At 35.9% G+C, this 17,486-nt stretch overlaps 1 protein-coding gene across 3 annotated transcripts in view; it reads right to left on the bottom strand.

The window, feature by feature from the left end:
• The window catches only part of LOC145674428 (uncharacterized), a 1,698,027-nt gene that overhangs the window by 446,615 nt on the left and 1,233,926 nt on the right, over window positions 1-17,486 (bottom strand). For all 3 annotated transcript variants that reach the window (XM_081744474.1, XM_081744473.1, XM_081744472.1), the window contains one exon: window positions 13,488-13,566. In XM_081744474.1, the coding sequence (XP_081600600.1) occupies window positions 13,488-13,566 (79 nt within the window). The remainder of the gene's footprint in view (window positions 1-13,487; window positions 13,567-17,486) is intronic.

The raw sequence follows: 17,486 nt of genomic DNA, 5'->3' as shown, positions 1-17,486 counted from the left end.
GATTCAGTCCGTGCAGGAAAACGTGTTGCGAAGTCCAAAGAAGTCGTTGAAACGCAGATCCTTGGAGCTGCGAGTGCCAATGACAACGCTACACAATATCGTTCGTAAGAAAATGATACAGAAGTTTACAAGCAAAAACCGAAAGATGTTCAGGACCTCCGGAAGATGATACGTGATGTGATTTGGAGTATTTTGGATGAAATGCCATACTTGGATTCCCAAAAAGACTTCAGCAATGTTTGGATGTAAATGGTGCTCAGCTGGAGATTTGGCGTTGAAAAAAATGCTTGGAAACAAAATTTCAGACTTTCTTACAAGTTCACTAAAGGTTTTGTACAAATGCAATAAATGGATACAAAGTTACAGCTTTTTACTTTTTTGCAGGACTTTTGGAAGACTCTGTATATGTGAAATAATGTAAGTAAAAGGCTAATAGTCACCGAAAGAAACAAACCAAATCACTAGGAATTACGTTCGAAAAACATCATCTTCATCGTCAGCCTAGGCATACTTCAAAAAGGATTTAAACCATAGGAAAGAAATTATATATAGGTAAAAATGCTTAAAAAGAATTTTAAAAATGTGCGAAGTAAAAATCTTCTTGTCACTAGAAACAGACATGATGATATGATGATGATATGTCTATTTCTAGTGACAAGAAGATTTTTACTTCGCACACTTATAAAATTCTTTTTAAACATTTTTACCTATATATATTATCTTTCCTATGCACTGTGGGCCAGAAGCAGGATCTGACTGGAAAGAAGTAGTTTTGGCAACTATGTCTAATCTACATTCGAATAGCATAGTTGTGTTAAGTGATAAGAAAAGTTTCTTGCTGTATATCAATAAACACAGATAACAACCTGTACAGGTGGTCACAGGAGGTCAAAGTTGGTAGTTCATTATCTGCTTCGTAGAGTGCTGCATTGGGATGGTATGAACGTAAAGTTAGTGCTTTAATTATACATGTGAAAAGGCAAGTAATATTCACGAAATAAACTATGAGTAAATGTATGTATATGTACCTAGTGTTTGACTTAAGTTTTGTTTGATTTGTTTATGCTGTTTCTCTGTAGAAATATTTCCAGAGAGTGCAAGTAATTACGTGGTAAAGAACTGCTATTGGAAATTCAAATTGACGTTTAAAAATGTACGTCCATGTCTGTAGCGATATTTTTCGTCATGATGTAGTTTGATATATACATTTAGAAATACAATTGTGATCTACTGCCCATTCTTGCCCGATTTTTATATTTACCTTATTTTCAAAGATAGGTGTAGAGAGTTGGACATGGTCGTAGTCAAGGGCGGATCCAAGGGGGGGCTAAAGCGCTATAGCCTCCCTTGACGCTCAGATTTACACTGGATAAAATGGGCTTCAATTCTGCTTTACACTGGATAAAACGGCAAATTATGGTTTAGCCCTTCCCTTGATCATATCCTGGATCCGCCACTGGTCGTAGTGACACGCAAGAACCTGTACGAGGTGCTGCGCTCTAAATCATCAAACGAAGCGCTTTATAATTATGTTACGACCAAATAAGGAATGCAAAACCTTTCTGTCGATGCTCTCCGCATTGTGAAAGTGACTTTAATTGCCTACAAAGGTGATTTCGCGAAGCGTTGGAAGTTGTGTAATAGAATAACTGATAGATTTTTATCCAAATATAATGATTGGTTGGAACGACATATTAAGTTCTCTGAAAAAGTGATTACTGCTTTCAAAATGATCTCTCGAAGCCAAGAGCATAGGCCTTCGACAAGCAAATTAGGCAGACCTAGTAAACCCTTCGAAGATTTGGGAATGAAGTCGAAAAAAAACCTTGTAAAGCCACTCGTACCAAAGCATTCTGAGCAAGAGCCTGTGTTGGCTACCCAAAGGTCATTGAGAGCTGCTGGGAAAAGAGATGTCGCAGTTGTATTAGAAGAAATCACTCAGACGACACCTAAAAGAGCAACGAAATACAAGGAGGCTTATCATTCGCCAAAACTTATCCAAATACTTCTACGGATGAAGCCGTGGCACTTATTGTATAACAATTTGTCTAAAAGACAGTATATCAATTTCAGACTAGGTGCAAAGGCAAAACATTGTGACATATATCCTTCGTATAACGTGGTGCGGAAAGCAAAATTAAAGTGTTATCCCAGAGAAGAGAATACTATAGTAACTGACTTGTCAGCCGAAGTTCATTAAGAGCCTCTCTTACTTTAAAAAACAAACAAAAAAAATGCAAAATTTACCATTTTTCTTTTGCTTGTTTATTCATAAATTAAAGGAGATAATGAAATGCAAGTTACCACAATCATAGATAATGTTATTCTCAGAAGATATGAACCTGAAGGATGTTCAGTGTTGCCATCCATAGAAATTACAGTGTTGCCAGAATAACAATTTCCCTAAAATCTAAGTTAAGGCAGCGACTAGAAGAACGATCTCAACTGCACTTGGTTACATATTGTGTTGTTTTGGTTTGCTGTGAACTACTTTTTAATTAACATTATTATTTAGTTTTAATAACTGTATGTTAAAACTATTTTGTTTATTACAACTAAATACAACTATTATTTAAAAAGTAGTTCACAGGAAACCAAAACAACATGATACGTAATCAAATGCAGTTGAGTTCGTTCCTATAATCGCTGTCTTAACTTAGATTTTAGGGAAATTGTTATTCTGGCAACATTGTAATTTCTATGGATAGCAACACTGAAAATTCTTCAGGTTCATATTTTCTGTTGTAGTACAACATTATCTATGATTGTGGTAAGTTGCATTGTATTATGTCCTTTCACTTATGAAAAACAAGCGAAAGAAACATGGTAAATTTTGTGTTATTTTTAGTAAGGCAGGCTCTTAACAAGCAATAATGGATTAGACAATTGAGCGCATCGTGACTTTACAGGAAGATTTTATTAAACAGTGTTAGGAGGATTACGGGCGGTTGCACAAACTATTTCTTATGAAGTTAGTTTAGCTTTGATTTTATTAGCATCAGAGATGGAGACATGATCAAATTAGTATATAAGTGGGGTTGCGATGGAAGCAGTTGTCGTAGTGTATTTAAGCAGAAGTTCAAACAGAAGATGAATCGAACAGTGTATATGGTGACTCAGATAATTTTGCTGTCTCCTTCGTTCCCCTACAGTTGAATTCAACATCAGATGGGGAGGTTGACAAAGCAATTTTGTTTGCAAAATCCCCAGACCATCATCACCTAGATTTTGTCGACCCATTAAATTGTTGTACCAAAAAGAGACAATTGAACTGTCAAGAAAGGAGCTACGTTTAATGGAAACGCTAATACGTAATTTAAAGCCTACTAATATACTGATTCAGAAGAAGGAAGTAAATGTTATCTCTGAACTTATGTTCACAATGGTGAATGGGAATATGTGCAACTCTGTTACAGAAACTCCCTCTAAAACGTGCTATATATGTGGATCTACTCCTAAGAATATGAATAATATTGAATTACGAACAAAAACAATATATAGTAGCAGATATGGATTTGGAATTTCCTCCTTACATGCTTGGATCCGATTTTTCGAATGCTAATTCATATAGCTTATCGGTTGGACATTCACGAATGGTAGGTAAGGGATCCTGAAGACAAAGTCAAATTCTCTGCACGGAAAGAGATAATTATTCAAGAGTTCCGAACGAAAATGTGATCAATTGCAGGTCACCCTAAACATGGAGGAGTAGGAAATTCTAATGATGGAAACACAGCGCTGAGATTGTTCAAAGATCCATCGCAATCCGCTGATATTACATTAATTAATGAAGAACTGATTCAGAGATTTGGTATTATATTGCCAACTATGTCATGTGGTTTCCAATTATTGTAGAAAGATTTGATGCATTCATATTAGAAATCACCAAACTGTATCATAATCTATATTCATGGTTCTCCATGCCGGTATCTGTTAAAATTCCAATTCATGGAGGAAGAATTATTGAGGCAACCATCTTGCCCATCGGAAATCTCTCCGCGAAGCTCAAGAAGCAACACATAAGCACATTAGGTCAGATAGGGCAGCTCATGCAAGACAGCCTTCTCGAAAAGAGAACATTCGGGATATATTGTACATGCTTCTCCTCAGGTCCGATCCTATCATTTCAAGTCAATCTGCTTTCCGAAACAAAAACAAAAACTCATTCCTCCCTGCTGTCAGGAAGTTACTTACAGAGTCTGCTATTAAATTTGTAGCATCTCAGGAAAGTGAAGTAGGACATGGCCAAGATTGCAATAGTGATAACTATGATGATGGTGACGATGACATCGACAACGATGATGATGATAATCAAAATAATCATCCTGACGGCGACAACGAAGACTACAGTGATGAGTTCTAGGTCTCTGAAAGAAGTTTAGATGCTTTCTCTCTTCAATCTTTGCCGCTAAAGTACATGATTGTTCTATTTGGCAAATTAATTTTTGTCGTTTCTTATCTTTTAGCTTTCAGCTCATTATTTCGATCTTACGCATCGTTTCTCAGTTGTTTTGAATATATTGCGATCATTTATCGCATCGAGTAATATTTTTACGGTATAGTGATCATATATTGCATGTATAGGCGGAGTACTAGTGTTTTCCAGTCAGATTCTGCATCTGGCCCACTGTGCTATGGTTTAAATCCTCTTTGAAGTGTGCCTAGGCTGACGATGAAGACGATGTTCTTCGAAAGTACTTCCTAGTGATTTGATTTGTTTCTTGCGGTCACTATTAGCCTTTTACTTACATTATTTCTAATCATTATCACCGCTCGCAACACAGATGATAATCATATATGTGAGTTTTCTCGGATGTCTTTCACTTTGTCCCTCTGTCTTCAACACCCCAATTCCCTTTCCATTGTTCTTTTCCATGTGAGAGCTAGTTCATAAGTACTTTGGAGTTTTAGTCTCTTCTCCATGTCAAAAATATGAAATGTAGGTTTCCCCTTTAACGTACTAAAGGATTCAAATGTGCTCCTATCGGAAATCAATCCTGGATTTTTTGTACCAGAGGCAAAAGCCCGACATTTGATAACAACTGATTTATTAATAGTAACATTTGTAAAAAAAATCCCGAGAGTAAAATATTAAAATGAAAGTAGATATAGTTATCAAAACAATAGAAACATTTCAGTGCAATTGATACTACTTGTCCCTTGTGACAGCTCGCTGCGCGCACGTGGTGCTCAATGCTGCGTTGCCAGCTTTTGCGTCGGGTGTTGAAACTACACGAGTAATATACATGAAACACGAAATTATTCACTGCAAGTAAATCTCAGTTATATAAAATTAAATGACACAAAAGAGAACTAAAAAAAAAATGCTCTCAATAACCAGCAGGTCCACTACTCAAGTCGACATTCGACTAAAACAATGCGCATTTGTTTATATTCAAACTGGCAAAACGCAGAGAGGATGGAATGTTTACCACTGCAGAGCGAGAGAAATGAGCCACTATAATTGGCTGAACGTGCTGTTGCCATAGAAACAGACCTTCTTGACTGATTGTTATGATCACGTGCAGGAGGGAAAAACAGAGGAAAGCAACTGTCAGATGGGGCAAGTTGTATCAATTGAATTATAGAGTTGGAAACTCTTTAGATATCTGGGTTGGCAACAGTCAGGCATCGACCGCAATGCAGATATATTGGTAGTGTGTCTTAGGACAAGTTCCTTAGTACGTGAGGAGCAGTACAACGACAGTGTACAGTAAACTGGTCATACAGTGACAGTGCAAAGTGAGCGACCTCTCTGGTTTCCAGAGAGGACAATTTTTTTTTTTTTTTTTTGCACTCTGTTTTCTGGTGCGTACGTGACGAAAGTGACAGATGTATTGGATGGTTGAGACATACAGAGTCCAAGGTGATGATAGTCTACAAATTAACGGTAAAACCACATTGGTGAAGAGGAATAGTGGTCAGAAGATAATCTTTATTGACAGATTCCCTCTAGCATTAGAAAGGCTGAACGTTGACCAGAGACAGGACAGCCAAGTCAAGACAAAATGAGGTATAAGGGATGCGGAGAGAAATCCCCGAGTGTATTGACCGTGTGTCCCAGTCACGACGTTGGCAGGCATGTGCTTGAATGATTATGTGGTACGAGACCTTGTTCCATTACTCACAGTACTGAACAATAGCTCGGCTATCCTGTCCTCTGGTCAACATGCGGTACACTTTATAGCGGATTGTGACTCACAGTCATTGTGATACTGCAGTACAAATGACAGAGGATCTCAACAAGCACCTTCCACAGCCCCTGTCGTCGACAATCACAGTTCGCCACAAACTACATGGGATAAACACACACGTTCGAGTTGCACGGGTAAAGATGCAGATAAGGAACCACCACGCTTTAGCATGACGTCAATAGTGCCATGAACATGCAACATAGACCACTGATGTATTAAAACCTATGGCATGGTAGGATCAATCATCGTTTATCTTATTTCAAACAGCAGCCTTTGTTTATGTGTAGCTAACGCATAAACAAGCTCATAATCCACAGTGTCTCCGATAAACCAGGAAACATGGTGGCTGCTCAGTGATGCTGTGGAGAGTAATATCTTGGTTTTTAATGAATCATGTACTGACGCTTACTATTCACGTCACTGACTGTGATTATGTCGCCATTTTCCGAGACCGTTTGCACCCTATAGTCCAGGTGTTGTTTCCGGCCAATGACGCCATATTCCAGAATGCGCTCATTCACACAGCTGCCGTTGTTGCGATGTTACTTGAACATCAGGATAAAGTTGAACACCTTTCTTGGCTCATCCAATTTACGAACCTGAATATAATTGAACATCTGTGGTCCGTTTTGAAGACACGAATCCGGAGCACATTTTAGCTTCGTTGTGTCTCAAGGAACTGAGTAATGCACTACTCGCGCAACGATGTAATTTTCCACTTGTTGCCATTCGCTACCTCTATGACTCCATGCTACGTAGTATCAAAGCTATTCTGAACGCGAAAGGGAGTCTAACGTCACATTAACCTTTAAAAGTATTTACCATTGTGTTTCTATTATTTCGCTAACCAACTGTATTTCAAAGTCTTGAAAATATATTTTAGCGCTTTTTTTTTTTTTGTAAACTATTTAAAATACTGCATAAAGAGGAACTGCATCGTTTATACCGTTTACAAACATTGTTCGGGATAAGTCTAGAAGGCTCAGGTGGGCAGGTCATGTATCCACAATGGAATAAAATAAGAACACTTTCAATCTTTCAACTGGATATCCAATCGGAAAACGACCATTAGGAAGACCTATTTGTAGGTTGGAGCATAATATCAAGATGGATCTCGCAGAAATAATAATAAAAGTAGAAACTGGATCCAATTGGCTAAGGACAGAATTCAATGGAGAACTTAGGTACGCGGCATTGAATCTCCGGGTTCCACAAGCCATAGACTGAGTTAGTTAATAAAATTAATTGTCTCCCTGAATCGGACATGAGTTATCGAGTACTCGAGAGTAAAGTGAAAAACTGAAACTTATAGTTTAAAAAGTAAAATTCAACAAATCGCGATTCATACGTTTTCTGCTCTACTTAAAATTGACTTTTCGTTATTAATGAAATTATCTTCTGAATGTAAAATTAATACAAGTGATCTGGTAATTTTGGGAAACTTCTTGTTGATATGAAATTGCTATTTTGTATGAAGAACAGTATTGTATATTGCAAATCACAGCCATAGCGCTAAACAGTGTTTCTTTCAGAAATAATGTTTCGGGGGGGGGCACACTTATTATAAAGGGGAATCATTGCTGACACCATTCTATTTACTATTATATTATAAACGTATTATTTTGGCCAGCTCCGGGGCAGTGACCCCCAAAAACAGATCTGAAAGAAACACTGCCGCTAAAGCGATGAAAAAATAAGTAGTATCATTCAAAATGGGGGTATGAAGAAAAATTAGTTGGGTTAAATGAAAATAAATGGAGATGTACCGTGAAACTTAGGAGTAAAAAATGAAATAACGAATATAAAACAGTACGAGATACTGGGTACAACAAAGAAAGAAGAAGTTGTATATTATCAGGTACGGAGTAGGTAGAGTGTGGAAATAAAGTGGATGTTGGAAAGAAGAATATCGTAATCTACAGAGTGTATTAAAGCAGATAACTATTTCGTCGAAACAAAATAGGATAACAAGCGACCGTTGTTTATGGACGCTTATCATTCCGAGGTAAGTATTCGATCTCTGATAGATAGATTATGTGTTGGTGTAGTTGACATACTCGATCAATGTGTGTCACCTTCGGAGGTCAAAAATGAAAGCTACAATACCTGGTTAGTCAAAATAGACTCTTGCCCCAGCTCATACTTTTGGATCCCATGATGAAAGAAGTATGGAATCTGAATGCGAAGCCGTCGTCAACCGTGCATTGCTCCTCTTGGCCATCAAGGGAGGGGGGTTCCTTGTTAAATGTGATTGAGGTGATATAAGAGGTGGTAGTTTACCAGAGATATGTCAAGGGGTTACAGTGAATGAGAAAAATTTTCATCTACAATTCTGGAGAGTCTGCACTATCTTTTGTTCAACATGTAGGCGTACATTATCGTGAAACATGAAGATGTTTGTATTTGCTGAATGCTTACGGCAAGTTTCCAGGTATTTTATGGAGTTCAGCTTTTTAACGATCCGAAATGATTGTTTTGCCTCGAAGAAGAAAGATTCGATGGATCACCCTAAGCATAAATCATCATACCAGCAACAGCGCCATTTAGACGAAGGGGTAGTTTTTGATAATTTAATGGACTTCGATTAAGATCCAGTCCAACTTTATTCTGGGCGTTCTTCATTGTTTTAGGAGATTCATTTTTCAGCACAAGTTACAATCCGATGCAGAAAACCTTACCAGTTATTCTGTGTGCTGCCAGAATTGTATAGCTACAGTAAATTATTGTATGCTGGCCAGTGTTAACTCATTTGTCACCTAAAATTTCAACTCTATTATCTTATACTGACTGCGCAGACTCATAAAGACATTAGAGTGTGATTTATGAATGGATCCCTACGTATTGATCCTCCTCTGTGTTTACCACATCTACAAGCCTGTTCTTTTTTGAGTACTTAACACTTTTGACCTCTGGGTTTGATTCCCGGCTAGATCTCATGTGGTTCGGATTCTACGTTGATCAGTAGGTTCCGTCTCATACAGCCTTGCTGCTGAAAGGAACGTTAAGCTAAAAATTAACTCAATGAACTCAACTTTTGACATCACTGCCACCCATTGTTTACCATCTAGTTTTCTGTGCAAGCTGAATTTCTTTACATTTGAAATCAAACGCTGGGAGATAGGACTGGTTTATCAGGATAAACCTGACTCTCGGCGAGCCAGAATTTCCCTCCCAGATGAATATTTGGTGGAACCGGCCAATGTGGACTAACTACGATCATCCACACTGGTCTCTTGCCAAATGTTTGGTGCCCTTTAACCCATATACAAGGATAAATCAAAAAGTAAGATGAAATTGCCTGTCAAACCCATAATATTGTGTGTAGCTAATTAATTCTTTTCCATGTTACAGATAATAGAAGTGTGACGGCTTGTACAACATTCTATGTCCACCCGTCTGGTGCTGAGAGCAACTCAAAGATGGCGAAACGACTGGAACATTACACCAAGGAGGAAGTGTGCGGTGTCATTCGTTTTTTCTGGGCCAAGGGAACAAAACCATGTGATATTCATCGGGAATTGGTGCAGGTCTACGGAGATAGTGTTATGTCGCTGAAACAAGTGTACGTGTGGTGTAACGCATTTGCAAGTGGTAGGAGTACTGTCACAGATGATGGCAGAAACGGCAGACCATCAACGTGCATCACCGACACGAATGTGGCTGTCGTCGATGCCATGATTCGTGAAGACAGAAGAGTGCAGTTGCAGGACATTGTCAATGAATTGAATATCTCTTATGGTTTCGTAAGCGGTATCGTCCATGACCAACTGGGCTTCACAAAAGTGTGTGCGCGCTGGGTACCCAAGCTTTTGAGTAACGAACACAAAAACCAGCGAATGGGCATTTCCCTGAGCGACCTCACATGTTATGCCGACGAAGGAAATTCATTCCTTCATCGCATCATAACGGGCGATGAAACTCCGATACCTTTATGGACACCTGAATCCAAACGTCAGAGCATGACATGGAAACATCCATCGTCACCACAGGCCAAGAAATGCAAGACAATAGCATCTGCCCAGAAAACAATGGCTACTGTCTTTTGGGACCGTCTCGATGTTATTCATGTCGAATTTCTGAAAAAGGGTACGACCATTAATGCAGACACCTACTGCCAAACCCTGGACAGGCTCAAAGCAGCCATACGGCAGAAACGGTGGAAGGCACTCCGAGAGGGTGTGTTGTTACTGCATGATAACGCATGTCCACATACAGCCGAACGGACCCGTGCACACCTCCGCGGGTTCAAGTGGGAAATTCTCGATCACCCTCCGTATAGCCCTGATTTAGCCCCGTCGGATTACCATTTGTTCGGCCCCCTGAAGCAACATCTCCGTGGGCAGCGTCTCCAGACACTGACAGAGGCATAACAGGCTACACGTACCTGGTTAGGAAATCTGGAACCACATTTCTTTGAACAGGGCATGGATGATTTGGTGCCACGTTGGAATAAATGTTTAGACAACTATTGTTCCTTCTTCGAATAATAGTGTGATACCATACTTCAAACATAGTAAAGCTTCATCGACGTATCTCTGTACGCTTTTCTGTAAATCAACAATTCACCTTACTTTTTGATTCACCCTTGTATAAGATAAAGTAATGGAATAGCCCATTTAACGGCAGACCCGAAGCTCTGCCAATGTTTACAGCTATTTGTTGAGGAGACTTCCCTAGCGAGTACAGATCTTTTTGTATCTGCAGAGTAGGCACCCGAGCATTATACAAGTTCATCTCCCGCTAGTACAAGTACCAGCTACAGAATTCAACAGTCTGACCACAGTTCGACTGAGTCCATCTCAAACTAGGGAACCCTATAAACCAGAGCGGTCTCAGGTCCTAGATCTGCCTACTCCTATCATCCAAAGGCAAAGCTCAATTTGTAAATATATTGCAACACGTCGAGATGCTCCCTCTCTTATCCTAGACCTAATGATACATGTCAGGTCACGATTTAAGATTGGAACTGTTGATGCCCAAGTGATTGCTTTTCACAGGTTAGAATCGGATATTCTTTACAAACAGATTTTCTGCTATCTCTGGGATTCGTGAGTCCGACTTCCTCCTTCTCGGTAGGATCGTCCAAAAGATACGGGACTTCTTTAGATAAAAACTTAAAATTTTAACAATTCGTCGGATTTGTGATGTAAGATATCATTGAGGGAAGAGTTTTGGAAATTCGAGGTGAAATAGAAAAATGGTATGTTACAATAAGGTATTTCTTTAAGGTTAGAGATATGAAATTTTTTTATTTAGACGTTACGTTACACATATAATGTGTGTTAGTTCTAGTATATGTATTGCTTTTTAAAACTTATAAATACAAAAGCGAGTTAAAGGGTTAAAGGTGTGGATCCTTTAGTTGTCAAACTTTAATCAATTCTGTGAAAACTGTTCGAGCCTTCGGTATTGAGACTTTTAGTTTAAAACAAACTGGTGATTGCAAATAGGAACTTGAATTCATTTTATACGTATAGTGTTGAAATATTAAAACAAGGATATTTAAATTTCTTTATTTGCCATATTTCTGCACTCACCCTACAATTCGACGTTTACAATTTTGTTAAACCTTTGACTTCGGTCTTTTACTGTACAGAAAAGTTGTGTATACAACTAGAGAATAGAAAAATGTTTATAAACAAATTTAATAACAAAATTAATTCAGATTCTTTCTGCAAGAATCTACTCAATAACACTTATTTCAGCTTTTCTTAAAAATAATATTTGACCTAGAAAGGAAGCAAAACTGGTTGGAAATTCAACACTAATAAAATGGAGAATGCAATTGTTATATTTTGAGATCTCAGAATTGCGTAAGATTAAACATGGTATTTGGATAGTTGATTTAAAATAAAAATATGTGTTGAAGCAGTTTTTTTAAAGTTTTACTTCGAAAGTAAGAAAAAACAGTGAGGCTGGTTCACCAAGAGAAACTGTTCGAAATTCGTGAGAGACTTCAAGCTTAAGGTCTCCACACAAGTTCCGAAAATCCGGAAAGGAATGGCTGCATAGTTATTCCTCTCCGGATTTCCGGAACGTGTTTGGGAGAAAACTGCGCATTTTTCCCTCTTCTAGCTGGACTGCTCGGGATCGGGCTCATTTTGTCGAAGCGAAATTCAATTCTTATTAACTGTGCATACTGTACAGGCTCGGCCGGAGAATTCTGAGGATTTCCTCTTCAGCACCTCGCCACACACGTTCCGGAAATCTGGAGAGGAATAATTGTACAGTTATTCAGAATCAAATTTTCCTTCGATCAAATCGGTCTGAACAGTGCCATTAGAAGAGGAAAAGTCTCCGCAGTTTTTGCCCATACACGTTTCAGAAATCCGGAGAGAACGACTTTCAGTTATTCCTCTCCGGACTTCCGGAAAGGCCGTGGCGACCTGCGAAGAGCAAAACTGCGCAGTCTTTGCACACGCATGTTTAGGAAAGGCAGAGAGGCTAATTAAACAGTTATTCCTCTCCGGATTTCCGGAACGTGTGTGGCGATTTTTAGAGGAATTCTAAATTAAGGACGCAGAAGGAGAAATGTAGAACATTTTCCACAGTAACACGTGAGTCATTTGGTAAATGTTCATAAAACAACTTGTGGGTTATGGGGAAATAGTTCTTTGGCTAGTGAGTTAAGTATACATAGAATCCAAATATTAAACCCGCCGAAACAAGAATTGAATGAATTAGAGCACAAAGTTGGGTCTGATTTCAAAGTTAAGCATCATTGGCTGCAGCTCTTGTCGTAGAAAGGAAGACATGAACCTGTTCTTCAAATTAAGATTTGTATTTATGCAGGGAAGTTCATCACGAAGAAAGTCACCCTAACGGAGCACCAGAAGACAAACGTACAAAAAACTCCAAACAAAACGTAGTGTGTAAATCCGATAGTTCCAGTTATTATTAACAAATTTGTACAGCGATAGAAAGAGATTAGGTTATATATATATATATATATATATATATATATATATATATATATATATATATATATAAGGGAACAGCTATAAAACATTACACGAACACAACAAAAAATCCAAAGTAATTATAATATTTATGTTTTTTTTAAAGTAAAGTGTATTTACTTGTGCATAAAGTTGTCGCAGAAAACAACGGGAAAAATCATTATCAGCAAATGTGCAATGTCATAAAAATACATTAAAATTGTGTGTAAATTCTTCAAAAGAAGAAAAAATAACATCTGTTCTCGATTATCCAAAATCTATAATTATTGCTCTTATATTAAAACAGTCCGTACACAAAAAACGAAAAAAATTGGTTTGCACAGAAAAAACTCACCAGTCGTTTCCAGTTTTGGCAATATTTTGCCTTTTCCTACCAGTCTGATGGGGTTTAGGCTCCGCAACCATATTAACATCTGAAAAACATACTTCGGATTAGTTCCCCGCCAGAAAATGGAGAAAAAGAAAAACAAAATATCTTTGCAAACAAAATATTAAAAAAAATAGTAGTTGCAATGTGATATACAAAACACAGCGTCTTTTTCCCCCCTCATTCATATACATCTTGTTCATTTATTTTCAGTAATTTTTCGGTACAGAACATTGATCACAGCTAGCAATTATGGGGGGAGATATTTACAGTTCCTATTGGACGTTTTTGAAATTCTCTTAATCCGTGAGCTCAGCTCCCTCATTCGCTAAATCCTTGTTAGTTCTTTGTTTCTATATCTTTATATGTATGTTTGCGTCTGTGTACTTTTTAATATATGTTTCGGTGTGCGTGTGTATTTGGAAGTTTCTCCAGAAAAACGGATTGAAAAAACTCCACAAATAAAGCGAGTGAAAGTTTAGAAATGAATGCTGTTTATTGTTGATCGAACACATTGATAATCATGTGATACATTTCGATTTTGTTTTCAAATAAAAAATAATTAACACATGCGATTTTTAACAATGTTATTTTGTACCTATATTGCAAGAAACATGGTTTTACTTTTAATCAATAACGTAACAGAAATCGCAGTGGCAAACTTAATTTTAAAATTTTCAGGTTTGAAATGTACAATATTTTGCAGAATAGGAAAGTTAATGATACTACTTTGCTCGCCTATCAATCAAGGAATCTCATTGCTATTGTAAACATTACAAAGAAAGTATTGAAGTAATTGACACGTCATGTTTAACAGGTAATATTGTCAAACCTCAATATTGTACCATTCTGCAAAAAAAAAGTTTATTTTGTTTATATAGGATTTAAGCAACAACAGATAGTTGATACCTCATTTATGTTAACATTAGCATAAACAATTTGTATATTTTAAACGTTAACATACTAAAAGTAAAATGCGTCCAGTGTTCAATATATAATTATGAAAACTTGTAGATAATGCACGATGATTTATGAAAATTTATAAATTATCAAAAGGGCGTAATAGTTAGCTTTAATCAAGGAAGTGACATTGCAAAGAATTTTTATGAATACTGCAGCAAAAGTGGTGAATAACCTTCTACTATGATCAACTGAGAAGACAAAAATTACTTGTCATCATATTTAGGAGTCGACGAGAATAATTCTTGAAACTACATTAAGGATACTTCTACCCAGACTTCAACGTGATTAATTTTCTTCGTTTGTTAGGCTCGTAGAAATATTTCTGACAGCACACCTGTGTTTGTTCTTTGTAAATCTTACACTGTATATTGTTCCAAGATTTTTCCAGTGGTGCTGGCATCTACCATATTGTGGCGTATTAATAGAAAAGTAGCAGAATTGGACAGATGCAACGTGACAAAAGAACTCATTGTAGTTGAATGCAGGAATAAACTTTTTACTTTTTCACCTACCAACAGTTCCTTACACAGCGGTGAACACGTAAGTATTTTTTATCTAAATATGAGTGCATACAATAACTTGTTCTGTAAATATTATTGAATTTGTTTATACTAACTATAGCTTATATTCCACTTCGAGCACAATGCGACTCAGAAAGATAAGTTCTTTTAATGTAACTGGATCCTATAAATGTTCCTAAAAGTAAATTGTGCTTTTAGAATTTCATTATATTTGGTATTTATCATCTGTAAATAAAATTTTACAAGATTTTACCTTTTAGAAACTGATTCTGTATGGCCACGAAGAATATTTCTGAATAACTTTTAAAGTATAAAACTCAACGAGTTGAGTGAGAAACCTCTCACGGTTGTTGCTTAAGAAGAGCTAGTAAAAATGAATAGCGGACAAACGTGACTCGAGAAAATGCATTTATCGTGGCATATAACTGACACTACACTACTCGTACAGAATAATAATTAATTATAAGTTTTGTTATATTAACCAACTACGATTTTCCAAGTTTTGGTTTAATATTTTCATTGTAATGATAATTTAAGTATTTTTATAGGAATTGCAAATTGTTTGTTGTAAAGTCATATGTGTGTGTTCATTTTCAGAATGTTTTAGTACATCTGTAAACTATTATCATCAATAGATTTTCTAGTTTAATACTGTCTGCGTATTCCATAACATTGATTTTTTTTTGTATTTTCACCTCAAAGTTATTTAAGAAATAAGAAGTTATATCATGTTAAAACTAATTACCTAGGTACTTACACACTTTACTATAGTAATAAAACTACTAAGTAATGAAAGTGAAAGTCACGAGTTTATGCAATATGAGAGATACAATGAATGTGAGTGCCACTTTTTATAAAGATAACTAAATGTGCAACACATATTTTGTTTTAAAGTATGGACACTACTTTTAATTGATTGGGATGTAAATGTAACAATATGAATAAGGTTTGCATTATTGCATGACGTAATATACTGTATGGTATAATATATTGTATGAAAGAACGCATTGTTAAAATTTTTAGCCTTGACAATTTGGTTATACCATTTGTATGTTCCATATTAGAAACTTAGAGAAATTACTATCGACTGGCGTTATGATTAAAACCAAACAATACGAATCTTAAATTGATATCAATATTTTATTTGTTGTACTTGATAAGGATCATCAGTTTTTTAAAATATTTGTAACAAATTTATTTTTCTATTTATTAAATTAATACATAAAAGCCATTGTAGCAAAAACCTAAATTTTATTAACATTAACCTCCTGCATTTAGCAAGTTCATATCACACAATTCTTATAAACTATTTGGCAGTCTTTTTAATACAGCTTTACTATGAAAACAGTATTCGGATTTGTTTGAACAACTTATTTTAAGATAATAGACTATAAAAGTTTATATATATATATATATATATATATATATATATATATATATATATATATATATATATATATAAAACAACATTTTGGCTTTCATAAATATTTGAAAGTTAGAAGTCAAGCGAAAGTAATACATTACCGTTCTGAAGTACAGTATTCTTTTAGGAAATACTATAGGGAGAAAATAATTTGTGTTAAATTTAGTTGTGAAGATTTATCACAAACTTCAGGATTAACTAATACAATACTGTGTATCATCATTTTATCACAACTTTATAAGAAACAAATATACGGAAAGCAGCTAATTTACGCTGACTAGATGCAACTAAATGCAAATAATAGGCTAGTAAAGATGCGTGAAAAATATTAACCTACTTCAAGTAAAGTTCATTAATACACAGGTTAGCTATATTACATTTAAGTTCAAAGCTATAAATCGTCTGACATTCCCCAGAAAGTACAATTTATGTTTTGAATTATTCATGACTAATATTAAAAGCTCATTGCATGGTGATTCCTCATTTAAGCTGCATTTATGGTATCTTTAATACCATGTACTGTTACCAATACTATTTTATCGCACGTCTTATAAAATATGTAAAACACGCATATTTCATGAATGGTATATATGATCTTATTAACTATTACTGGCATATATACATATATAGTAATAATGTATATAAAACAATAATTTAAATGTTGTTTCGTCTTTATGAAACAAAGATGTATGTATGATTGAAGTTTAAGCCTCTTTTTTAAATAGATGCGATCTACGTTGCTATTTATCTATAATTACTGTACAACTTACTTGAAGGTTTAAAAATGATAATATTCATCGACGAATTTACAAACACGTCATCATTTCATGTAGGTAAATAAACTTTAACCATGTGTTTGTAGAAACGCTGCAACAATATAAAGATAGTAGAAAACTTTCTAAATGTCGTAGTGAAAATATATACATATATTTAAACTAACTAAAATGTTAATACATTTTGAGTTATCACATTTATATTAAACTATTGTTGATAAGCATTTAGCTTAAGGAGAAAACATATTACGTGAGTTTTATGTATTTTTCGATTAATGTGTTAATA

The sequence above is a fragment of the Thermobia domestica genome, chromosome 17 (assembly GCF_964235325.1).
Source record: "Thermobia domestica chromosome 17, izTheDome1.hap1.1, whole genome shotgun sequence".
In the NCBI taxonomy this organism is placed as follows: Eukaryota; Metazoa; Arthropoda; class Insecta; order Zygentoma; family Lepismatidae; genus Thermobia; species Thermobia domestica.
Note: the sequence above shows the minus strand (reverse complement) of the source record. Positions and strands in the feature narration are given on the sequence as shown.